The sequence below is a fragment of the Serpula lacrymans genome (assembly GCF_000218685.1).
Source record: "Serpula lacrymans var. lacrymans S7.9 unplaced genomic scaffold SERLAscaffold_8, whole genome shotgun sequence".
In the NCBI taxonomy this organism is placed as follows: Eukaryota; Fungi; Basidiomycota; class Agaricomycetes; order Boletales; family Serpulaceae; genus Serpula; species Serpula lacrymans.
This window is the reverse complement of record NW_006763297.1, coordinates 490,550-516,261: the sequence shown is the minus strand read 5'-3', so window position 1 is coordinate 516,261 and position 25,712 is coordinate 490,550. Positions and strand designations below refer to the sequence as shown.

Below are 25,712 nucleotides of genomic sequence, written 5' to 3'. Positions count from 1 at the left end.
CGATTTTTCTTATATTTTCAAGATTCCAGCTACTGAGTGGAAAGCGGTGCCTGTGGAAATGGCTAATTTACAGTTCACGCGATGGTGTTTTGTGATGTACGCCATCATTGTCTTTGGTTTTTTTGGGTTCACGACAGAAGCAAAGAAGAGCTACCGTGCTGTGGCGGGCTTCCTTATTAGCTGCTTTAGTACCTTCGCGATCCTCAAAGGTCGAAGAATGAGGTGTGTACCATGTTTCTTTACCCGCCAACTCCACTGATCATGGCATATTTCCTCTCTCAAACATGTCTCATTCAGACAAGAACGTTTACCTGGTCGTCGCATATCCGTACACACTCCCAAACTATCAAACCATCATCGATGCCCACATACAGCATCAACTGTCGGCAGCTTGCAAAGTACGTGTAACTCATGCTCACCTGAACTGTGCGATCCGACAATGGGGTCTAATATGGACCTAGTGCGTGCTGAAACTACACGCTACCCGTGCAGCGACGGCGATACACAGAATGTGCACTTCGAGATGTCGGTGCTCGAGCATCCTGAACCCGTATTGGACATTGTATCCGTCTTACATCGCCATCCACCTGATACAAACCTGGTTTGACACATCTTCACATGTTCCTCAACATAGCGCGGACTGTCTGGAAATGCAGTCCAAGTTGTCGCATTCCTTGATACAGGAGCTAAGCCCGTGTTTGGGTTTTATCACCTTGTAAAATGAATGTTTACTTACTACAGAGTAAAATGTGCCGTGTACAGCTGTAACAACATACTGCCCAACCACCAGTTGACCAAATTGGTGCAATAGAATCATGAGACCCATTTTGAGCCAGTCTGTTGAAACTTTTGCATACACGTACTTAGTTGACCTTTACCATCTTTTTTATGCCAGCTTATGGCCGTCATTCAATAGGCGCTGCAAGATGCTTCTAACGCCCTCGGCTACGACTCCAAAATTCGAAGGCTCGAGGGTAGCCAGATTGTTCAAAAGGCACACATGCTCCCGCAAGAAAGAGCGCTACAAATCGGCAAGGAGGTGCATAGTGCAAGGATAGAGGATATAATGAAGCTGGTCAGTCACAGATCCAGACGCTGGAGAGGATGCCATGCGGCGGCAGATCAGCGAAGAGAATGGGATGGCAAGTATGACAGAACAGGAGATAGAGCAGGAGAGAAAGGACATTGTGGAACGATTTGGCACTGGCGTTGGCGATTTACTCAAGACTGTCGAGGAGGTTATGGAACGAAGGTTGTAGAGACAGCTTCAAGACTTTTTGCCCTTTGAATCATTAGGTTTGGTGATGTACGGCATTATTTTAAATCGGCATTCTTGACTGAATCAGTAGAATCAGTAGCGCTTGCCATACCTAAAGCTATCGATACAACTTCGATGGGCTCCTCGCAAACACCCTCTATACGATATCAAGGGTACGTCATTTATTTCACACTGGAATTGGATGGCACTTTTGACGACTATCTACAGAGCCACATGCTATACTCTTGAGTCACTTGACAAGCAGCATTCGTCCACCCAGCAGGAGTCGTCGGTTAAGCCTCTTACCCATTCTCTCTCTCTCCTCCATCCCCAGATCCAGATACGTCAAATGGACATTATCTCGCTTGGTACCTGGAAAGGAAGATACTGACTTAGCTACCATCCGATTCGAGGGAGAGAATGGTGAGTTTTGAAGCACGGGATCCCAATATTGATATGGAAGTTGATCCCGAAGAAGTTCTCTGTATCTAGCCCGCTCAAGTAGGTTTGAACCATATTATACGGTGTTCTCAGCTATTGATATCTACATATAGTGCATAGCTTTTACGATAATAAACATACCCGTGTAATACGCCAACTTACGCCTAGGTCTGTCTTGCGCTACGCTTCGTGAGCATCCTCAATGTTTAGCAATGATCTTACATTGGCGGTGTCTGTAACGCCCCGCTGCGATGATACACTGAAATATGGTCTTAGGGTACGCAACATAGGTCTAAACCGGGGATTATGTTCAGTTGTGCGCTGAAAATATCTAGTGCAAAGATACATCTGATTCTCCCATGGATCTTGATTGTAGCTGTCCTTTCGTATAGCTTGCGTTCCTCAGCTAGGTGATGTTGATACAAGAAGGAAGCATCACAGCAAGAGTTCCACACAGTCCATCCTCACTTCAGTTATCAACTTGTAGCTTACCATCTCAAAGAGCATGGTGTCCACCAATCATGTTTTTTCTGGGTTTGCATTCATCGGCTTTGTTCTAGTCAGTGTCCTTTTGCCGCTCCATATAAAAGGTGATGTATTATCCATTTGGATCGAAGTCACTGGTGCTGACGTTTTGAAAAAGCTAGAAATATTGGTACATGCGCTCTCATTATATGGATAGGTTTGCTTTGCATGAACGGATTCGTAAACTCGATTGTATGGGATCATAATGTCACCGATTGGGCACCTGTATGGTGTGATATATGTGTTGGAAGTATACGAAACGCACAAGCGTCGTACGGCGTGCTGCATGTATAAGGAGTGGCGCAGGCGCCAAACTGGGAAAGTCCAGTAGTTGGGGTGGCCCGTGCACCCAATATACCGCATCATTTTTTTTGGTTCTGTCTTCATTTATATATGCTGTCGTCGTCAGGCAGACACCTCAGATCTTCTCTCGAAGTCTGAGGTGAGATATTTTTATGTTAAACTTATGAGTACTTAGCTTATACCTCATTTTCAGCTTATTGTCTTGCTAGGTACATTATTCTGAATATATCAGATCTTCTCTCGAAGTCTGAGCTTATTGTCTTGCTAGATCAAATCCGAACAATTTCAATATGTATGTGCACCTTGGCTTAAATAGTTGTCTTTTTTTAAAATTTCCTTGACAGCATCTTATTTGATGATAAGTAGGGCAATTGGTGTGCAGTCAGCTGGTTTATGTATTGCTCGTCACTTGCATCTTGTCACAAGAAACATAACCACGAACCAGCCCAGTAAAATCAGGGTATGTTTTACAGTGCTGTCCCCCACTGACCAACTTCTCATCGTCGATGAGCAGCATTGGAGAGCCATTGCATATGACCTTTTTTTGCTTATAGGTGTTCCAACGCTTTACACAGTTATCACAACACAATGGGATCCGCACCCGTGTACAGTGATTCTGGACCTTCTGGGCATGCAACCAATCAGTATGCTTTCCAAGTACACCTTGGTAGCTTAGTTGGTAAAGCACCAGACCATGAAAGCTGGAGTCCCAGGTTCAAGCCCTGGCCAATGCATGTTTTCTCATACTATAAACAAATGTCATAATTTGTCAGATACCATATCTATAATTTCTCCGAATCTTATCTTATCATAGTCACGTGACCAAACATGTGACCTATGATGTAGTCACTTACAAAGACAATTACCAAGCACCTCATGCCTTACGCATGTCGCTCAGTCAGCGCCTCATTTATAACACATGTTCTCTAGTATATATACAGCTACCTCTTGTACATATCCCCCAGCTGTTGATTACATCTTTATACATCATTGTTAGACCCTGCTTGCAATTAGATGACTAGACCTCCGTTAGCTCGGTATAGGGTCTGGTTATCACACAATCAACAGCTGAAAAGTTGAGCACTGTCTATGATATTAACAGCAGCTACCATCATAACAATCATCCTAACCTTTGCCCTCCCAATCCTATTCGTCATCATCTACCTTGTCTATATAACCGTAACATCCATCAACACAACTCCAACCACTTCACTTCCCATTCCCCCATGTCCATCAACCATTACATCCTTCTTCCCCAGAGTCTTAGATTCTCTCGAGGAAATTCCCCTCACTCCCATCCCAGTAGTTACAGCTTTACCCGGTGTGGAACCGAGCAAAGCTTAGATAAAACTCTACATACAATTCAAATTCTCATACCTCTGACCAGGCCGCACACTTGCGTCAGCCAGTCGGGAGAAGAACTGACAGCTTAATAAGCGGGTTATTTTGGGACAACTGTTCGGACCCCAAACTTATTACTATACATTTTACCTACCTTTTGTAAACACATTTTATATCGCCCTACATACACGATAGTTCTGGGCAGAAGAGGACCAGATTATCAAAGAGAAAGACAGCATCTACGATCTTCACAGAGGTGTATCAATCCAATTTGTCATTGGTGAACTCCTGTGTATGCGTAGAGACGACCTAGAACATTGGATAGCCACAGAACAAGGCTATACACATACATTTCTGTGGTGTTGCAAATTTGACGCACCAGAAATAGAATCAATCAAATCAGTTTCATTACGTTCACCCACCCCTCAGATCAAACAAGAATCACCCGAACCTGTTGAACTCAATTTCCGTCGATTTCATGCGATTTTGGCAAAGAGAACTATCAATAAGCACAATGACAGACAGCATGCTGGACCTTGCAGAGGCATTGCCAGCAGCTGGACCAAGCCAGACCCAACTACCACAGATACCGGCCGGTCTAACCCCAGAGATCCAAGAATGGATGCAGAGAATAATCAAAGCAGAAGTCGCCAAGAGGGTGATGGAAGCAACCGAAAGAGAAAGAGAGGGACGGATGAGGGCCCACCAAGCAGCAGAAAGAGCGGAGGAGGAGGCAGCAGAATACAGGGGATTGTGAGAGCGACAGATTGCTACCAATTCCGAGATACAAAAGAACGACGGAGGAGGAGAGAAGAGAGATTGCGGAAGGATAAGGAGTGCGTTAGACAACCTGCCATCCTTCTGTTAGGCTATGAGAAGACTAAAAGAGAGTATTTCTCAGTCTTATAATCAAGAGACTCATATTGAAGGATAATATACCTAAAAGAGAGTATTTCTAATAGTGTAAAGTGAGTATGATGATATAAAGTAAACTGTAAAATAACCAGACATACCTCAGTCTTATAATCAAGAGACTGAGGTTTGTGTAAGGCAGAGTGCTACGAGTTTTTGGAATAAGTGTGGGAAAGTTTTGAGCTTATGTAATGTAGTGGAAAAGCGGTCAAGTAGAGATGAAAGAATGGTGTATGGAAATGAAGAAATAAAAGGATAAAATGATAGGATGTGAGTGTATCATAAACAGGATATGCCAACACACCCCCTCAAACCAAATCAACTCCCATTAATTTATTGAAGTGTTGTAATTTGGGTCGAGCCAGTGGCTTTGTGAGTGCGTCTGCAGGCATTTCATTTGTGGGACAAAATAGGATTTGAATCAAATTTTGTTCGACAGATTGTCTTATGAAATGATAGCGAATATCGATATGTTTGGTGCGAGAATGATAGATATTATTTTTGGTGAGCTCAATTGCACTACGATTGTCGCCATAAAGCGGAATTGGTCTAGTGAGTGGTTTGTTTGTGATTTCGGCCCAAATGTTTTTGAGCCAGATGGCTTCTTTGGCTGCGTGTGTGATAGCCACATATTCGGCCTCTGTGGTCGATAGTGTTACAATTGGCTGTGTCTTACTATTCCAGGAGACGGCTCCACCATTGATCCTAAAAACATATCCTGATATAGAACGTCTGTGGGAATGTGAGGCAAAGTCTGCGTCCGAAAATCCAACCAAGCCTTCGTCGGTTTGGCCTATGACCAATCGGAACTCTTTGGTGGCTTTCAGGTATCGTAGGACTCGTTTTGCTGCCTCCCAGTGTGTTCGACCAGGATTTTGTAGGAAACGAGAGAGTGAAGATATTGCAAATGCGATATCCGGTCGAGTGCCAGTAGCAAGGTACATGAGAGATCCTATTGTTTCTCTATAAGGTATGTTTTGCATCTCGATGACTTTGGCTTTGGCTGATGGTGATTGTGAGTCGTCAAAAAGTAGACCTGGCTCGACCGGAGTTGATACAGGTTTGCAGTCTTCAAGGTTGAACCTTTTTAGTATTGTTTCTATGTATGCCTGTTGACCTAGAGATACAGTGCGAGTTTTGCGGTCTCGTTGTATATGGATACCAAGTAGCCAGTTGACTTGGCCAAGGTCGGTGATCTCATATTCTCTCTTTATTCCTTCCTTGAATTCACTGATAGCCTTTGTAGTTTTACCTGCAATGAGCATGTCGTCAACTGACACTGCAACTACTAGGCTGTCGGTGCCACAATACTTGATGAAGAGAGCATGGTCATGTTGAGATTTTGAGAATCCGAGAGTGGTAAAAGTCTCAGTAAGCTTCGTATACCATTGTTTTCCCGACTGTTTGAGACCATAGAGACCCTTGTTTAGCTTGCATACAAGCCCTTGTTGTTCGGGTTTCAAGTAGTTTGGTGGAGGATGCATGTATATGTCTTCGTCAAGAGTTGCATTTAGGTATGCGCTCTTTATATCTAACTGGTGAGTTTCCCAGTCATTTGCTGCTGCATGTGCGAGAACCAGGCGGTTGGTTGTCATACGAGACATGGCTGAATAAGTCTCATTGTAGTCTATTCCATATATCTGGGTGCTGCCATTCGCTACTAAACAAATCTTGAATTTTAGGATTTCGTTGTTTGGTCCTCGTTTGATTCGAGGGACATAGTGGCAGCGTATTATATTGGCATGCGGCGGGGGTTTGACCAGGTCCCAGGTGCGCAAGTTCTCTATTTGCTTCAATTCTTCATCTATGGCATCTAACCAGTTTTTCTTGTTAGGTCCGTTTAGTGCCTCAGTTATGGTTGGATTGTCGCTAGCGGTTCGATTGTTTGCAGTCTTGGCTGCGCTCCAAGCGCCTAGGTAAGCGCTTTCGTCGTTTTCGTCGTTTTCGCCGTTTTCGCCGCTCAAGTCAGCTGACTCGTTGAATGCAGATGCGGCTGTGAAGCGGCCCTCATGCAAGGCCTTATAGAAGCCTGCTGGCTTCGGTTCTCCTCGTTTAGGCCGCTCAGCAAGACCTGGTCCAACTTCAAGAGGTTCTGGGAGGTTCATTACAGCTGGAGGAGGAGGCTGAAGGTCGTTTGGAGGCGGCTGGGCGACAGGATTGGGATGGATGGCGTTTGGTTGGATTGGATGAGGCTGGAGGTTGTTTAGAGGCGAGTATGAGCGAACGGCTACTGGTAAGTCGTCGACAGTTTCGTTTTCGTGAGTTGCTGATTCGATCGGTTCGTTTGTAGAGTTGACCGTCGGTTCTTCAAATATACGGCCGTCGTCGTTTTCGGCAGTTTGGGATGGGGTAAGATGTTCTTGTGGATTAAAAATGATATCGCGTTCAACACTTACGGTACGTCGTTCTGGCCAGTATATTCTGTGCCCCTTTGACTCATCATCAAATCCAATCCATTTACCAGCCTTTACATGTGGGTCTAGTTTGCCTGCGTCAATAGTTTTGACATATGCTGTGCATCCAAATTCATGAATATTGGATAAATTCGGTATGCGGCCGTGGACTATTTCGTACGGTGTTTTGCCTTGTAGTGCCTTGGTAGGGGCTCGGTTTTTGATCCAGACGGCATGCCTAATAGCTTCGCTCCACAGGGATTTAGGCATATTTGCACCAAATAACATTGCACGAGCACATTCAATGAGTGTGCGGTTGAGGCGTTCTGACACGCCGTTCTGCTGGGGTGAGTCATGGGTTGTTAATTCCCTGACAGTGCCTTGTTTTTGCAGGTGCGCATCAAAATTGAGGCTTGTGTATTCGCCTCCGCGATCAGACCTCAGGATCTTTATTTTACTGTGATCCTTTTGCGTGTCGAGCCAGGCTTCAAAGTTATTATACATCTGTAGAACCTCGTCTTTCTTTGCAAGTAAACGCACGTGAGTTTCTCGGCTAAAGTCGTCTGTGAAAGTTAACATGTATCGTTTTCCTTTCAAGTCTTGAACAATAGCCGGACCCCAGAGATCCGAATGGATTCTTTCCGCATAATGTTTAGCTCGAGTGTGGCTAGTTTTTGGGAAAGGTTTCCTGATGGCCTTTGCTTGTACACATGTCTCACAGAAAGATATGGCCTCGGAACTATCCAGGACAATTCCTTCAGCTAGATTTGAATCAACGAGGTGCTTGAGTGATTTATGGGCTATATGGCCCATTCGCCGGTGCAGATCGTTAATGGTGACTGTGCTGGCAAGGTATGCTCCTCTTTTGTAATTTTTACTGACGTTGGATATGTGATACAGGCCCTTTGTTTCTGGGATTTGAGCTATTGTTCGGCAGCCAGGTGGGGGCGAGCGTATCTCGCATATGCCTCCGCCTATGTGAACAGTGTATCCTGCCTTGTCCATGCGACTAGCAGATATGAGTGTCGAGGCCATTGTAGGGCAGTGTAGCGTGTCTTTTAATATGACACGAGAGCACTTGTTCCCATTTGGTAGATTAACAGTGACGTCGCCCTTGCCACGGGCGTACATGATATCGCCATTTGCTGCGTTGATAGGTATAGGATCGATTGGCGTATATGATTGGAATCTGTGGCGATCAGGACAGAAGTGGTCTGTCGCACCACAGTCAATGATGGCTTCATGATCACTTATGTGAGTTTCAGCTTTGTTTGCCGAAGCTGTAACCTGTGAACTGACAGCAAAGGCATATATCTCGTCGTTCTCATGTTTGGGAGCAATTGCAGCTATATTTGCAGTGGCTGCAGTATTTGTTCCCTGTGCCGCCTGAGGAGGATTTACTTGATTGTCCCTTGGATTAGCCTTGTTTTTAGGGCCTTGACCTTCTCGGCCTCCGCCAGGTGCAAAGCACCTTTCAATAGTGTGACCAACTTTGACGGGGCATTTAGGGTTGGTGCATTTGTACCGTTTGTTTCTTTCGGCCTTACGATCCTTCCAACCGGATTTGGCCATCATGGCTGTTTCGGACTTGGCTTGAGCAGAGATTGCTCGTGTGTCTGCTTCTTCAGTTACATGAGCAATTATATCCATTGCCGAAAGCTGATTTTTGGATATACGAGCGGCGGCTAGGATTGATGAGAGTAGTGGACGATAGGAATCTGGGAGGGAAGATAACATCATAGCAGAGAAGTCCTTCTCTTCGACTGTTGCTCCCATGCCTGCTAATTGCTCTCGGAGCTTTAGCATGTCTCCTATATGACTTCGGACATTTGTAGATTCAGTGCATTTCATATTTTGTAAGCGGCGCCTGATGTCAATCTGCATCATCTCCGTTTTGCCTTCATGCATGTTGTTAGTTTTGGTGATTCTGCACCTTTGTGCTACCTATATATTTTCATTCCTTTCTCTATCTATTCTTCTATCATTCACTATTGATTGTGTTCTCTATTATTTCGCCTTTGTGGCTGCTTTGTTTACCTTTGTTTACAAAACTTCGGACAGTATTGCAGAGTCCAATGCTTCCTATTCTCTAGTTACTCACATTGGACTCTAGTTCCAGTCCCTGATTGCTCTCAGCAAGTGGCTAGACACTTCCTTCAAGCTTTGTTCTTAATAGGTTATGAGCCCTGTGCTCTAGCCATCTTCCTGACCTCATATCTCACCATCCAAGCATCCTACTGCTTATCCATCGTAACCATTGTCTTCTGGGACTCTTATTATCTCATCAATCACCTCAGATTACTCTGATCTCATCTTGATCTCCAACAACAACTCCTTGTTGCAAGTTACCCCCATTTCGGACGCTTTTTTGGTCTTATCTGCACCATATCTCGCCCAATCCTTATCTGATCGTCCTGTAACTTCTACCATCGTCTTCTACGGCCTAAATAACCCTAGGAGACCTGTCAGAGCGGTTGAATTTGAGCTGGATCTTTCTGTGAGCCTTCATCATCATTTGATCACCTTTTGGCCCCCTATTCCATATCTCCACATCCTGTGCTCGGATCTTGGCCCTATTTGAGCCATCTACTACCCTATACTATTGCACTCTACACCGTCAATTTGGGGGCAATCCATCCACTCCATCATCCTCTGTGAAGTTCGCATTTTTGGCACTTTCACCCCTATTGGACTCCTATTGCATATCTCCACATCCTGTGCTTCACTTCTTGTGATATTTGGGCCATCTATTACTCTATAAAAACGTTCCCTATACCTCTGATTTGGTGGCAATCCATCCATCTTATCTGTCTCTGCATCAATTTCGACTTTTTGCCCTATTTTTCGCTTTTTGGCATATCTGGTGTGTGCATAAAGCTCCAATCTTCTCTACTCTGTCCATTATCAGATAGAACAAGCCTATAGACTGTGAAGCTCGCCTGCATTGCCTCAGTTTGCTGTTGCCTAGAGCCTCTCTCAGTCTGCGGTGTTTGGGGAGCTTAAGTCACTTTGTTGACTCATATACAAGCCCTATTAACCAACACTGTCTCGAGGCGATTTCTCTGTTAATATCAGTGTGGAATTGAAAGGGGAACACAGGCGTAACCCTGTAGCAGCACTAGGAAGCCTTAGCACCCTCCTGGATCGCTTTTGGACGCTTTTTGGACGCTTTTTGGACCTATCCTTGCGCTTTCTGACCCTCTCCATATCGTCTCTCTACCGCCTCACCATCTTATCTGCTCGCCTCCTACTGTTGCCCATTGTCTTTGCCACTATTCCATCGCCTATAGCCGTCTCCTACATCATTTATCATTGCTCTATTGTCTTATACAACACCCATCATGTCTGACTCTGATCCCAAATTCCATCCCTTGTCTGGCACTAACTACCCCCAGTGGAGTGGTGAAATGCAAGCTTGGTTGATGACCAAGGGACTGTGGAGGCTCGTCTCTGGCGCTGAAAAGTGTCCTGGGACTGACGCTGAAGCAATAGAGAAATGGGAGTTGAGAGCTGAAAAGGCTGCTGGTGCATTATATCTCAATGTCACCAAAGAGCAGCGCATCCATCTTGATGGCATCATTGATGATCCTGTCAAGATCTGGGAGAAACTGGCAATTGTGCACGTCTCTAAGAAGCCTGGGACGAGATTTAATGCCTATGACGACTTCTTCTCTATCAGAAAGAAGGAGGACGAGTCCCTGCAGTCTCTCATGACCAGAATTGATGAAGGCATGCATCAGATTCAAAATCTTCGTCCTACTGGCTTCTCATTGTCTGAATTGGACGATGAATTGACATGCATGGCCATGATTAGGGCGCTTCCTGATCAATATGCCCACTTCACTTCATCTCTACTACTTCTGGGCACCTTGGACAAGACCCAGCTCAAGGATGCTTTCCTTGCTGAAGAGGTCAATCGCCGTCGTCGTGCTGAAGTCGATTCTGCCTTGCATTCTTCGTCTACCACTGCCAATAGCACCTGCACCCATCCTAACTGCCATCATTGCAACCAATCCACCACCTCTACTCGCGTTCAGTGTGATTTCTGTGGTTTACTTGGTCATACCCAAGACAAATGCCACAGATACATTGCTAGTCGCCAACAGGCAGTGGAGGGTGCTAAGAATCGCTACAAGCGTGGCAATAAGGCTCAGGCAGGCTCCAGCAACTCTCAGAATACCTCTCAGCAGCCCAAATCTTCGCCTAACAATGCCAATTCATCTACTGTGGTCACTGAATCAGCTGGGAATGCAAGTCTTCGTTCTATTCATCCCTCTGATCCTCATTGCCCTCTCCAACTTGATGCTGACATTGATTGGAATGCAGACACAGGCGCCACTTCTCATATGACCACTTCAGTCACCCCCAAAACATAAGCATTTAGCTTCAACTATCTGTGTAAATGTATAAAGCTAAGAGCTTGTTTTTCCTGGTATCATCCCTGTGGTGTTTAATCCTGTGATGAATGGCAAAGTGGCTAGGGCTGTGGAATTCTCTAGAGTGCTCCATGTACCAGACCATGTACCATAGTGGGATTATCCCTCAGATGGGATAATCCCAATAACCTGTCACATGTCACATGGTATCAGGGGGATTGGTGCTAATACTAACATGTGAGAATGCTGGGCCAACTAGTGAAGATATTTCTAGTCTTTTCAACCTGAATAATGGTACTTTAGCCCAATATAATCAAGACTATTTTGAAATATATGAGTTACAAGTTCCTCATTGTAGCTTACTGCAAATTTGGGGAGAAGCATTCCCTTTTTTTTAAATGTGGAACATTATCAATTTCTAGATATAATCAATTGCAGGAACCATACACTAGAAAGATGCTGTTGTCCTTGCTGATAGATGTGATATGTGAGTTCTGCTTTTTTGCAAGGTTTATTATACCCTTAACTGAAGTAAAAACTAGGAAACACAACACAAATGCTGTGACAACAAAGTAATCTGCAGAAGGACATCGAATATTAGATTTACACTAGATCTGGCATATTCTGTGAGGAAAATCCTGACCTTGTAGAAAGTAAAACATAGTAAAAAGAAACATAAAGTCATGTTCTTGCAAAAACATGAATTTACCACTTTTGTGGCACTACCAAGGTATTTGATACCTTATATTGTACATTCTCTGAGAGTGGTTCCTGGGGGCTGCTGGCTGAAGGTCTATGGGGAGAGGGGGATGCTTGCTATGTACAGTATAATACACAAGATCTCCATTTTGATACTCCTACACTAGATGACTTGAGTGTGAGGATTAATTAGGCACTGCTTAGGTATTTAATACCTTGAGTTGTGCCATTTCTGGGAGCTACCAGCTGAAGGTCTAAGGGGTGACTGGTGCCTATATGCTGACTGTGTATAGTACAGTATCTAAGTCCACAAAGAATCTGAGTGCTGTAAAGGTATTCTTTTTTTAGATTCTTGAGAAATTGAAATGAATCCGGAAAATATTTTTTCATGCCAAGTAAGGTTTCTGCCAACATTCTCTGTCTCTCATATGATAGTGATGCTGTCTCACACCACTCTTTTTGGATTATCATTTTTATGGCAATATGTAGAACTCAGGTAATTTCCTTCAAAACTGATTCTGACCATTGACATTGCCCAACTTTTGATTTTTTTTACTGAGGATCATCCCACACTGATCTGGACAAATCCCTGAAATAGGGTGTGATCATCCCAGTTAAATCTGTACATGTCCCCACGTAACATGGGGTTACCCACTTCTCACATGGACAAATACCAGAAGGGGGTGGGATCATCCCAGTTCAATATGGACAAATACCATAAAGGGATGGGATGATCCCAGCTCAATGTGGACAAATACCACAAGAGGATGGGATAATCCCAAGCCAATCTGGGAAAATCCCAGTTAAGCATGGACAAATACCAAATGAGATGGGATGATCCCAAACCAATATGGGAAAATCCCAGCAAGAGATGGGATGATCCCAGTTAAGCATGGACAAATACCAAAAGAGGATGGGATGATCCCAATTGAATCTGGGAAAATCCCAGCAAGAGATGGGATGATACCAGTTTAACATGGACAAATACCAAAAGAGGATGGGATGATCCCAATTGAATCTGGGAAAATCCCAGTAAGAGATGGGATGATCCCAGTTGAACATGGACAAATACCAAAATAGGATGGGATGATCCCAATTGAATCTGGGAAAATCCCAGCAAGAGATGGGATGATACCAGTTTAACATGGACAAATACCAAAATAGGATGGGATGATCCCAATTGAATCTGGGAAAATCCCAGCTTAACATGGACAAATACCAAAGAGGATGGGATGATCCCAATCCACTCTGGGAAAATCCCAGCCAGAGATGGGATGATACCAGTTTAACATGGGCAAATACCAAAAGAGGATGGGATGATCCCAATTGAATCTGGGAAAATCCCAGTAAGAGATGGGATGATACCAGTTGAACATGGACAAATACCAAAATAGGATGGGATGATCCCAGCTTAACATGGACAAATACCAAAGAGGATGGGATGATCCCAATCCACTCTGGGAAAATCCCAGCCAGAGATGGGATGATCCCAGCTCAACATGGACAAATACCAAAAGAGGACGGGATGATCCCAAACCAATCTGGGAAAATCCCACCAAAGGATGGGATGATCCCAGTTAAGCATGGACAAATACTAAATAAGATGGGATGATCCCAGCTCAACATGGACTAATACCAAAAGAGGATGGGATGATCCCAAACCAATCTGGGAAAATCCCAACAAGAGATAGGATGATCCCAGTTAAACATGGACAAATACCAAATGAGATGGGACAATCCCAGCTCAACATGGACAGATACCAAAAGAGGATGGGATGATCCCAAACCAATCTGGGAAAATCCCAACAAGAGATAGGATGATCCCAGTTAAACATGGACAAATACCAAATGAGATGGGACAATCCCAGCTCAACATGGACAGATACCAAAAGAGGATGGGATGATCCCAATCTACTCTGGGAAAATCCCAGCCAGAGATGGGATGATCCCAGCTCAACATGGACAAATACCAAAAGAGGATGGGATGATCCCAAATCAATCTGGGAAAATCTCAGTTCAACATGGACAAATACCAAGGGGGGATAGGGTCATCTCAAACCAATCTGGGAAAATCCCAGCAAAAAAGGGGATGATCCCAGTTAAATGTGGACAAATACCAAATGGGATGGGATCATCACAATTTGATATGGACCAATGCCTGAAGGGTAAAGCATCATCCCAAACCAGCCAAGGAAAGTCTTGGAAAGAGATGGGATCATTCCAGTTCAATCTGATCTAGAAAAATCTCCAAATTACATAGCATCATCTCACTACATCACAGACAAATCCAAGCAGGGGACAAGATCACCCTGAGTCAGAATAGGACAGGGAGATCCCACAACAGGAACAGAATTATCGAATAGCATGCTTAGGCTGCTGGTGACTCAGCATGACAGGGGAAAATACTCCTGAAATGCACTAAGGTTATTCTGTAACATATAATCATAGGTAAGTTCCCAGCAGCTTAAAATATTATTGTCCTTTTCCAGCAGTTTCCATTTTTTACATGTTGCAGTATTTTGTTTGTAAACCAACTATTATGTTATGGTAGGACCTGGATGAACCTAAGGTTGAACTGGGACAGTGATTCAGAGTAGCCCTCACGTAGGTTCATCCCAAGTCACATGAAATTGCATAAGCATGCAGAGCACACCTTTCAGCCATTTTTGTTTTCACAAAAATTTATAATCAATTGTATGCGTGGGGACATATAGTGGATAAAATGGGTGTTGGCTTGTGGATGCTGGGCTGCCACAAAGAGCCAGCAATTTGTCTCATGCAAGACATGTTCTGCCTTTGACAATGATGCAGCAGAGGGAAGGATAATGAATATGTAGTACTTACTCGGACTGGTATCTTTGTGCATTTTTCAGTTCAGGCACTTGGATAAAGCTGCACAATTCAAAAAAATAGCGGGGGGTTTTGGATCAGCACATTAAAGGGATTTGTGATATATCTTTGCCTGGTTGCAAGAGTGTTACATTATTTAAAGTTGGATGAGCCTGAATGAGAGGTATTGTAATCCTGCAGATGTATATGCTTGGTATTGTCAAACATCTTGTATTCCTTTGACTATAAGCCATTTTAAGTAACATTGATAGAAATCCAGGGTAGATAAATCTACTTTGTGATATGCAGTAAATTATATGATAAGTAGGAATGACAAAGTTATATAGTCAGTTAAGGAAAAGAGATATGGTTGAATTATCTCCTAATCAACTGAATTAAATCAGGTTAATTTGTAAATGGTTATATGTCACAATTAGTTACACTAACCTTTGGTCAAAGTCTCCTCCATCAATCTATAGTATATGATATTACACTAGAAGCTGGACAAATTAAGGTTCAATTGAGAGTAAACACCATTTGAAATTTGTATATATGTTATAAATGATGAAAGCAGGTAGTATTGTATTCTGCTTTATGGCTATTAGTACTATTGATAATGTATTGATGTTGGCTACATTTATGCAGGAACTATTTTTGCAGTAAAGCCCCCCTGACACCATGTGACATGTGGCAAATGTCTGGGATTATCCCATCTAATGGGATTATCCCACCATAACAAATGGTCTGATACCATGGGAAAATCCCAGAAGGGTGGTATTATCCCACTTCTGGGATGATCCCATCCTTGCTGGAGCACTTGGGATGATACCAGGAAAAACAAGCTCTTAGCTTTATACATTTACACAGATAGTTGAAGCTAAATGCTTATGTTTTGGGGGTGACTGAAGTGCATATGACACCTCATCGTCATTGGATGCACCACTATACCCCATATCGTGTGCCAATCAAGCTGGCTGATCGCACTGTTGTCTATTCAGCTGGTGTTGGTACTGTGGTGTTTAATCCTGTGATGAATGGCAAAGTGGCTAGGGCTGTGGAATTCTCTAGAGTGCTCCATGTACCAGATCTTCGAAATAATCTCCTCTCAGTCTTGTATTTAACTCGTCAAAGTGGTTTCAATGTCACTATTTTGTCTCATTCCATGTCCTTTATGCGTGACAACACTCTCTTGTTCACTGCAACTATCAATGACAACAATGCAGCATTCCTTGATGGATCTACTGCTGCTTGTGTTGAATTGGGACATTTTACTGCGACTATACCACTTGATTTGATGCTCTGGCATCGCAGATTGGCTCACCACCATCATGCTGATGTCAAGAGACTGATACAGAGAGATCTGGTCACTGGGCTTACACTGGAATCCAAGGCTGCTCCTGATCCTGTCTGTGAACCGTGCTTGTCTGGCAAGATGCATGCCAATCCATTCCCCTCATCTGATACTCGCTCTGCTCATCCTTTGGACCTCATCCATTCTGATGTACACCAAGTCTCTTCCCCCACATTCTCTGGTTATCGCTACTGGGTCACCTTCATTGACGATCACAGTCGATTCCGTGTTGTTGTGCCTCTCAAGGCCAAGTCAGATGTCTTTGATGCTTTCAAGAGATTCAAGGCTTATGCTGAGACTCAATTGGAGCGTAAAATCAAGGCTCTGCGCGATGACAAAGGGGGAGAGTACATGTCCAAGGAATTTGAGCAATTCACAGATGATCATGGGATTGTCAGACAGCATACCACCAGGAATCGTCCTCAGCAGAATGGTGTGGCAGAGCGAGCAAACAGACTTCTGACTGAGCGTATCACTGCCATGTTATCAGAGTCTGCATTGCCTAACAGCTTCTGGGGTGAATGTCTGTCCGCTTTGGTGCATGTCTGGAACAGGTGTCCCACTGATGCAGTGGCCCATGCCACTCCATTTGAGTTGTGGTATGGACGCAAGCCTGACATGTCTCACCTTCGCGTTTGGGGCTGCACTGCCTATGTGCATGTGCAAAAGGACAAAAGAGGCGTCTTTGGCTCTCATATGGAGAAATGTGTGTTCATTGGTTACCCTGAGGGATACAAGGGATGGAAATTCTACAATCCTACCACCAAGCACACTGTTATCTCTGAGAGAGCTGATTTTGATGAGCGCTACTTCCCTGGCTTGAAGAGGTCTTCTGACGATGTCCCGCCTCCACCTCCCACTCCACCTTCGCTATCCATGCCATTGGGCCTGATTGAGGATGTCCCTGCACCAGGTCCAGGGGGAGATATGGGCCCACCAGCTGCGCTTCAGCAGCCTCAACCATTGCCTGACAATGGGCCTCATTTGGACCTTGATGCAAAACCACCTGTGAATCAACCTCCTGAGCTTCCAAATCACCCTCCTCATCGCTCACCTTCTCCTGACTTGCCTATTGCACTGAGACGCCCTGTAAGGGCTAGGAGACCACCTAGACCATGGTGGCTTCAACACAGACAACCTACTCCTGCCATTGAGAGTGATGACAGTGATTCTGAGGCAGTTGATGATGAAGTGGCACACTTTGGAGACTCTGCTGAGCCTAGGTCGTTTGCAGATGCAATGAAGCGTCCTGATGCAGATAAATGGAGAGAGGCAGCCATGGAAGAGCTTCAAGCTCATGAGCGCAATGGTACTTGGTCACTAGTGGAACTACCTCCTGGAGTCAAGGCTATTGGTGGCAAGTGGGTCTTCAAGATCAAGCGCAACTCAGATGGCACTGTTGAGCGCTACAAGGCCAGATATGTGGCCAAAGGTTATAACCAGCGCCCTGGCTTTGATTTCCTCGAAATATTTGCACCTACTGTCCGCATATCATCCATCAGAGTTGTCCTTGCCATTGCAGCCATCCACAACCTCCATTTGCGCTCCATTGACATTTCCCATGCATTCCTGAATGGAGTCATGGATGTCAAGGTCTACATGCATCAGCCAGAGGGATTCCATCAGGGTCCTCGCAATCTTGTTTGCCAGTTGGACAAGGCCATCTATGGGACAAAGCAGGGAGGCAGAATGTGGAACCAGAAGATGCACACTGTGCTTGAAAAACTCGGATTCAAGCGTACTTATTCAGACTCTGCCATCTATGTCTTTAACAGAGCTGATGTGCGCATTATCCTGCCTGTCTTTGTTGATGACATGACACTGGCATCCACTTCTACTTCTGCACTTGACCAAGCTGTCAAGGACCTCTCCCTACACTTTAAGCTTCGTGATCTTGGCCCTACTTCTTACCTACTTGGCATTTCCATCACTAGAGACCTAAGTAATCGCACCATCTCCCTCTCCCAACATCAGTACACTCTGGACATTCTGGAGCGCATTGGCATGAATGACTGCAAGCCTGTGTCCACTCCCATGGATCCTGGTTTGCGCCTCACCAAGGACATGTCTCCCAAAACATCCAGTGATGCTGCTTTGATGAAGGACATTCCCTACCTTGCTGCTGTTGGTGCTCTGATGTATCTGGCCACTACCACTCGTCCTGACATTGCCTACACTGTTGGAGTCCTTGCCAGATATAACTCTAATCCTGGTCTTACTCACTGGAGCGCTGTCAAGCACTTGTTCCGCTACTTGCAAGGCACCCTTAATCATTCCCTTGTCCTTGGTCCTGATCCCAATTCCACTGAACTCTTCACCACTTTCTCTGATGCTGATCATGGTGGTGACAAGGACTCTGGTCGTTCTACTGGTGCCTATATTGTCAAGATGGGATCTGGTGCTGTCTCCTGGAGCTCCAAGCTTCAGAACATTGTTGCTCTGTCCACCACTGAAGCAGAATACATTGCTGCTGTTGAGGCTGGCAAAGAGATTTGCTGGATGCGAAATTTGTTGAAGGAAATGGGCTATCCTATCACCTCTCCTTCCACCCTTCATATTGACAACCAATCTGCCATCTCTGTATCCAAGAACCCTGAGCACCATGGTCGGATGAAACACCTTGATCTGCGATGGCATTGGTTGAGAGATGTTGTTGACTCTGGGCAGATTGCTCCTACCTTTGTTCCCACTGCTGAAATGCCTGCAGACTTGTTGACCAAGGCTCTTGCCAAGCCTAAAGTGGAAGTGTTCAGGAAGATGATGGGACTTATTAGATCAGGGGGGAGCTGATGCTTGGGAGGTGCAGCATCAGGGGGGAGTGTTAGTTTTGGTGATTCTGCACCTTTGTGCTACCTATATATTTTCATTCCTTTCTCTATCTATTCTTCTATCATTCACTATTGATTGTGTTCTCTATTATTTCGCCTTTGTGGCTGCTTTGTTTACCTTTGTTTACAAAACTTCGGACAGTATTGCAGAGTCCAATGCTTCCTATTCTCTAGTTACTCACATTGGACTCTAGTTCCAGTCCCTGATTGCTCTCAGCAAGTGGCTAGACACTTCCTTCAAGCTTTGTTCTTAATACATGTGGCAAATGGTAAGCCATATTGTAGCTGCCGAACTCTTGTCCTGGATTTGGATGAGAGTTTCGTCGTGAACAGTAGAAAATAATTGCTGGATGACGAGACATTCTTTCTGAGTGTATTCATCAAGCTTGGTTTCATAGGTTTCTATGTCTTCTTCTTTAAGGGTAGTGCCGTCGGTTTTTGTAGCTATGCCATTAGAATCCCTAGTATATTCAAGAGGATCTGGCTTTCGTGCAGTTCCAGACAGGTGTCTGGTTAGACCTCGGGCACCAACAGCCACAGCTACACGAGACTTGTATGTAACCCAATTGGAGCCATCCTTGGCCAGTTTGGGTACAGAGAATGTCGAAGCTGTAGAAGACATATCAAGTGAGCTGGCAGGGCTCATAACCTGTTAGGCTATGAGAAGACTAAAAGAGAGTATTTCTCAGTCTTATAATCAAGAGACTCATATTGAAGGATAATATACCTAAAAGAGAGTATTTCTAATAGTGTAAAGTGAGTATGATGATATAAAGTAAACTGTAAAATAACCAGACATACCCCAGTCTTATAATCAAGAGACTGAGGTTTGTGTAAGGCAGAGTGCTACGAGTTTTTGGAATAAGTGTGGGAAAGTTTTGAGCTTATGTAATGTAGTGGAAAAGCGGTCAAGTAGAGATGAAAGAATGGTGTATGGAAATGAAGAAATAAAAGGATAAAATGATAGGATGTGAGTGTATCATAAACAGGATATGCCAACACCTTCAACGGCGACCAAATGAAGTTTAAAAACTTCATAGAACACATCTCACTTCACTTTGAAGAAGACCCAGAGTACTTCAGAGATGAAAAGAAGAAGATAGCCTTCGTGCTATTGTATATGAAAGAAGGCACAGCTGTGAGCTTTAGAAGCGAGTGGCTAGAAGACAAGATGTCTGTCACCTCAGCATTGGAATGGGCACAGTACCAAAGATGGGCAGTCTTTGAAAGAAGGTTAACTGAAGCCTTCAAAAACAACTACAAAGAACAAGAAGCGAGGAACCGGATCTTACAACTGAAACAAGGAAGTAAGACCACAAGAGACTTTTTCTTAGAGTTTGATAGCCTACGAAGGAAGGCAGGATACAGGGACGATTCAATCTTGATCACCCTGTTAAAAAGAAACATGGACTAGATGCTTGTGGACAAGCTTTATGTCAGTGGACTGCCACCTAGCAGATACGAAGAGTGGAGGAAACTCCTCTTAAATTACAATCAGATATGGAGAGAAAGAGAGAAAGAAAAGAAGGGGTATTTTGGTCTGACGGAGAAGGCCGGAACGAGGAAGGATGACAGAGGAGGAAAGAAGGCTTATTCCGGAACCAAAGACAGAACCGGAACTGTCTACTCAGGTGCTAGGCAACCCATGGAGATAGATGAAGCCAGATACAGAAAAGAAGGACTCTGCTTCACATGCAGAGTCAAAGGACACATTGGAAAGTTCTGCAAAGTTGATTTGCGCGCGATGATAGCAGCTTTATCAAAAGAAGAGTGTGAAGCTCTAAAGTTGGATTTTTAAAGAGGCAACCAATGAAGCATCAGTTGGCCAAGCCTCAGCATGTCAATCCTTTCTCTGTTCTCCCTGTTAATGATTCCACATGTACTGTAGAAACAAATGAAAAATATTTATACAAGGAATCAAAGACAAAGAAAGAAGTAAGGAATGACATGAAAGATGCACACCAGAAGAGGGGACTGGTAAAAGAAACCCCAAACAAAAGTACAACCGCAGCAGAAGCAGCGCACAGTGAAATGACAAACACTGTTACACACAAAGTGCTTAACAAAGTCTGAGGGTTCGTTGGGGTTTGTAAAGAGACTTATCCGAAGACAAGTTCGAGAATGTAGTTCAGAGTGGAGGTTTTCCAACGGGAGTTGGTCTTCTTCTGAATAGAAGTCTGATCTTAAGAGTCTAGCTTTGTAAGCGTAAACTGCGTAGAATCGTATTAGAGAATATTACTGCTGTTACATGGTATTTATAATGGAAAGGAATTGGTGATAGGAGTTAGGTCCTATCTAGGGCAGGTCCGTCTGTTGAGGACTAAGTACTATAATAGGTACTGTGAATGCGAGAGGAATGGAAGTGTACGTGAAGGAAATGAGTCATTGGTCCAATGGTATAACCGATGAGTAAAAAGAAATGAGTAGTCCTTAAATGTCCAATAGAGATCGTAACATTACCCCCTTACTTGCTCCAAGTTTCACCGAAATTCAGTACCTTCACCGTCCATATTGTATCTGTCGTTGTAGCTGACATCTCCATGTAATCCTTCCATCAGAATCCTATCCTCGTCTTCCCTGCGGATGGGACACCAATTGAAACTATGTCCCGGTGCACAACGGTCACAGCCGGGGCAATAGTAGGCTTCGCAATAGTATGTGCGATGATCGCTCCAACCGCAGTTTTGGCAGTATGGAGCGTTGTTACGAACACCTTCATAGTATCTTTGTCGGGTGTTGGATGAGGTGTCGGATTGAGGAGTGGTTGGATCGTCATCTCCCAGGTTGTATGTTCCTGCGTACAACTGATCGATCATGGCTGCGTTGTCATCTACGTTGATTGGGTTAGAGGGAGAGCCAGTCTCAGGCCTGTGCATTGCGCCAGGCGGACTGTCTTTCTGTCCCTTCGACATACGAGACTGCCATTTTGATGGAGTTCTGGCGGCGGGGATCTGGAGTATCACCTCTTGCCAGCCACGTCGGGCTCCTCGTCGGTTCGTCAGGCGACGGGTTTGGGCGTTTGGCACTGGTCGAGGTGGAGATGATGGGGGAGACAGTGGTTTTGGGTTCGTTCCAATGGAACGGGGACTGGAGTGGCTCGACTCTTGAGAGATCGGGCTGGTTGGGACGGTGGGAATGTATTTTTCCTCCAACGGGATGGGCGTAGGTTGACGGGTGATGATGTGGTAAGTGCGCTCCGGGGTAACACTGGTCTGGTCTGGGTGTGACAGGGACCAGAGGGACAAACCGGGTGGAGGAGTACTCGTACAACCGTCTCGCTCTATCCGCGTGCGAGCTTCGTTTAGCAATGTCCTCCCGCCTGATTCCAAATATTCCTTTGCCGAGTCCATCTGCCCATTCGAGGAGCTCATCCTCAAGCATCATTCCAAAGATTCCAAAACTAACTTTTCCATCCGGAGTGCCCGACAGATACTCAAGTCCTGACTGTTGAGCCACGAATGCTCGCTTTCCAACAAATGTATTGAGTCTATGGCTTTTAGGAGTTCGTCAGCTATGAGGTCTATGGCAAGGAAGGTATGCATGGAAGAAAGAGCGTGATACGCATGGGGGCAGCGTTTTTCGGTCTCGTAAAAGAGATAGGTATAGGCGTCTTTTGCTGACATTAATTCTATGGCGTCAGTGACGTCGGCTTGGTTGTGTCGTTGCCCACGGGCAAAAGACACTCGTTCGTCGGCTAGCAAATTGGCATCGCCAGGTATCGAGTAGGTGGTGATAGGGAAGCCGGTGGAGTTAGAAGTAGACATGTTTTGTGTTGAGAGACAGAGGATTGTTGGTAGTGGGGTGATTGTCTCTTCAACGCAGCTTGTGGTCCTTCTTATAGGCTTCCAATATCTCCGCAGCATTGGTTAAATGTTCTTCTGGTTCCCATGAGTTTTCGGAATGAGGGTAATGGCGCCATTTAATCAGGTAGCGGCGCCCGCGTTTCCAGGGTTTGTGTCTAAGAATACTTTCTACTTTGTATTCCTCTTCTTTGTTGACCAGGTCAGGTGGTGGTCGGATAAAGTTTGGGCCGTGAGTGTTGGTTTCCGTATACGGCATGAGAAGGGATGCGTGGAAAACATTGTGTATCCTCCAATGGGGAGGCAGGGATAGTCGGTAGTTCACTAGGGAAATCTTTTCTTGGATGCGGAAAGGTCCGATGCATTTCATGTTGAAACCCCCGTATTCGGTGGCTTTTTCTCGCAGGTTGGTGTTCTCTAACCACACCTTTTGTCCTTCGGAGAATCGCCTGAACTTTCCGTCGTTTCGTTTCATCATCTTGCTTCTCGTGAGTTCGTGTGCTTTTAGGGCGTTTTCCCTTGCCCTAAGCAGTTCGGATAATCATTTTTCCACTGATGGGATATTCGTGGATCTGTGTTTAGTCGGGATTCCTCGGGGTTTATATCCCATGAGGAGGTAGAATGGTGATTGGTTGTTTGTGGAGTGTGGTCTTTGGTTGTGACAGAATTCGGCGGTAGTAAGGTATTTTGCCCAGCTGTGTGGTTGGTTCTGGCAAAATATGCGGAGGTAGATCTCCAGTTCTTGATTGGATCGTTCTGTTTGTCCATCCGTCTGGGGATGATACGCAGAGGAGAGTGCAGTTTCAATGTTCAGGAGTTTTTGGAGTTCTTTGGATACTTCAGAGGCGAACTGTGGTCCCCTGTCGGATATGTGTTTATCGTGCAATCCGAATCGTTTGAAGATAGAATCGTGAAAGATTCGTGCGGTTTCGAGTGCGTTGATGGTTTTATGACAAGGTGAGAGGATTACCCCCTTACTAAGTCCTTGGTCTACCACGACCATTATACTGTCGTATCCTGAAGATTCTGGTAAATCAGTTATGAAGTCTACGGATAGGTACTTCATTGGTTCTGCGGTTTTTGGGGTCTGGTTTGGGATTAATGGTACGGTGGTGGGATGTGTGTTTACTTTTGCTTGTTGACAAGTTGCGCATCCTTTCACGTATTCTTCCACTTGTTTCATCATTCCTGGCCACCAATAGGCCTTTTTGATCAACTGGTAGGTTTTGAGCCTTCCTGGGTGTCCTGCGGACAGGGAATCGTGGTGATCTTTGATGATCGTCTTTTGTTCTTCTACTTCGTCAATCAGTAATTTATTCTGATAAAAGAACTGTCCTTCTTCTTTTCTCCAATCGTCTTTCTTCGTTCTTCCTGGATAATTATCGTTTGTGAGCATGGCTTGCTCAATTGTGTTTTTAATTGTTCATGTGTGATACAGGAACGCTGAGGTGGGTATCATTGGTGTGTCATCGTCGTCTCCTTCTGTTTCGACGTATAAATCAGGTCTTCTTGAGAGTGCATCGGGTACCACCATGTGGGTTCCTGGTACGTGCTCCAAGGTGTAATTGTATTGTGACAGTTCCAGCTGCCATCTTCTTTGTCGCGGTGTCAGTTTCCTGGCTTCTTGCCAGTATGTCAGGTTCTTGTGATCTGTCAGGATTTGGATCGTGTGGGGGCTTCCCAAAAGTAAGTGTTTCCACTCTTTTAAAACTCTCATTACCGCTAATAACTCTTTGTCGTAGATCTGGTAGTTCTTTTCAGCGGGGGATAGTGTTTTGGAGAAAAATGCACATGGGTGCCATTGTCCTTGGTCATTGGGTTGCATTAATACAGCTCCTGTGGCGTGTTTGCTGGCGTTTGCAGCAATCCTTGACGGTTTCGAGGAGTCGGGAATTTGTGTTACGGGGGATTCGAGGAATTTTTGTTTCATCAATTTGAAAGTGTTGTCTTCAGTTTGGGTCCAGTTCCACTTCCTATCCTTTTCTAGTAAGGCATTCAAGGGTCTGGCAAGGTCAGAGTAATGACCGATAAACTTCCTGTAGAAGTTTCCATAACCTAAGAACTTCCTTACGCCTTTGGTGTCTTTTGGGATTGGCCAATCGCGGATCCCAGCGAGTTTGGCTGGATCCATCGATACCTGATTGTGGGAAACAATCATTCCTAAGTATTCAATGGTTTCCGCTTTGAAGGTGCATTTTTCCAGTTTAAGGAATAGGTTGTTATCGCGTAGTCTTTGTAGAACCTGTTTCGTTCGGATTCAAAGTCTTTCGATGTTGGTGTCAAAGATGAGGATGTGATCCATATATATGATCATCCAACCTTCATCGATGTAGTCTTTGAATTTGTCGTTCATCAGCCTTTGGAATGTTGCCGGTGAATTGCACATGCCGAAAAACATGACCATTGGTTCGAACACTCCCTTGCTGGTTTTAAACGCAGCTTTCCATTCGTCTCCTTCTTTTATCCTTACATTGTTGTATCCCCAACGCAGATCTAGTTTCATGAAGATGGTGGCTCCTTTCAATTTTTCGATGAGGTCGGGTATTAGGGGTAGTGGATAGGGGTCTTTCACGGTATATGTGTTCAGTTTTCTGTAATCTTGGCATGGTCGGAGTGATCCATCCTTCTTGCCGATGAAGAAGAAAGGGGACACCTG

At 44.7% G+C, this 25,712-nt stretch overlaps 8 protein-coding genes across 8 annotated transcripts; 7 read left to right on the top strand and 1 right to left on the bottom strand.

Annotated features, from left to right (window-relative positions):
- Positions 1–165: 165 nt before the first annotated feature.
- Positions 166–685, top strand: SERLADRAFT_391587 (uncharacterized protein; the record flags this gene model as incomplete). The annotated part of the gene is made up of 2 exons (XM_007319221.1): positions 166–222; positions 298–685. The coding sequence occupies one exon, from the start codon at positions 452–454 to the stop codon at positions 605–607; it is 156 nt and encodes a 51-aa protein (XP_007319283.1).
- A 9,883-nt stretch (positions 686–10,568) lies between these two features.
- On the top strand, positions 10,569–11,019 carry SERLADRAFT_391585 (uncharacterized protein; the record flags this gene model as incomplete). The annotated part of the gene is made up of 1 exon (XM_007319220.1): positions 10,569–11,019. A coding segment is annotated over one exon (198 nt), but the record flags the coding sequence as incomplete, so codon positions are not given.
- A 161-nt stretch (positions 11,020–11,180) lies between these two features.
- Positions 11,181–16,110, top strand: SERLADRAFT_336269 (uncharacterized protein; the record flags this gene model as incomplete). Its single annotated transcript, XM_007319219.1, has 2 exons — positions 11,181–11,531; positions 15,955–16,110. Coding segments are annotated over 2 exons (507 nt in total), but the record flags the coding sequence as incomplete, so codon positions are not given.
- Positions 16,111–16,185: 75 nt separating this feature from the next.
- On the top strand, positions 16,186–16,641 carry SERLADRAFT_338887 (uncharacterized protein; the record flags this gene model as incomplete). Its single annotated transcript, XM_007319218.1, has 1 exon — positions 16,186–16,641. A coding segment is annotated over one exon (456 nt), but the record flags the coding sequence as incomplete, so codon positions are not given.
- Positions 16,642–19,446: 2,805 nt separating this feature from the next.
- SERLADRAFT_438835 (uncharacterized protein) lies at positions 19,447–19,878 on the bottom strand (the record flags this gene model as incomplete). The annotated part of the gene is made up of 2 exons (XM_007319217.1): positions 19,447–19,459; positions 19,514–19,878. The coding sequence occupies 2 exons, from the start codon at positions 19,876–19,878 to the stop codon at positions 19,447–19,449; spliced, it is 378 nt and encodes a 125-aa protein (XP_007319279.1).
- A 396-nt stretch (positions 19,879–20,274) lies between these two features.
- On the top strand, positions 20,275–21,054 carry SERLADRAFT_438834 (uncharacterized protein; the record flags this gene model as incomplete). The annotated part of the gene is made up of 2 exons (XM_007319216.1): positions 20,275–20,648; positions 20,712–21,054. The coding sequence occupies 2 exons, from the start codon at positions 20,275–20,277 to the stop codon at positions 21,052–21,054; spliced, it is 717 nt and encodes a 238-aa protein (XP_007319278.1).
- Positions 21,055–22,033: 979 nt separating this feature from the next.
- On the top strand, positions 22,034–22,326 carry SERLADRAFT_391583 (uncharacterized protein; the record flags this gene model as incomplete). The annotated part of the gene is made up of 1 exon (XM_007319215.1): positions 22,034–22,326. A coding segment is annotated over one exon (230 nt), but the record flags the coding sequence as incomplete, so codon positions are not given.
- Positions 22,327–22,448: 122 nt separating this feature from the next.
- On the top strand, positions 22,449–22,700 carry SERLADRAFT_391582 (uncharacterized protein; the record flags this gene model as incomplete). The annotated part of the gene is made up of 1 exon (XM_007319214.1): positions 22,449–22,700. A coding segment is annotated over one exon (252 nt), but the record flags the coding sequence as incomplete, so codon positions are not given.
- Between the last annotated feature and the right edge of the window lie 3,012 nt (positions 22,701–25,712).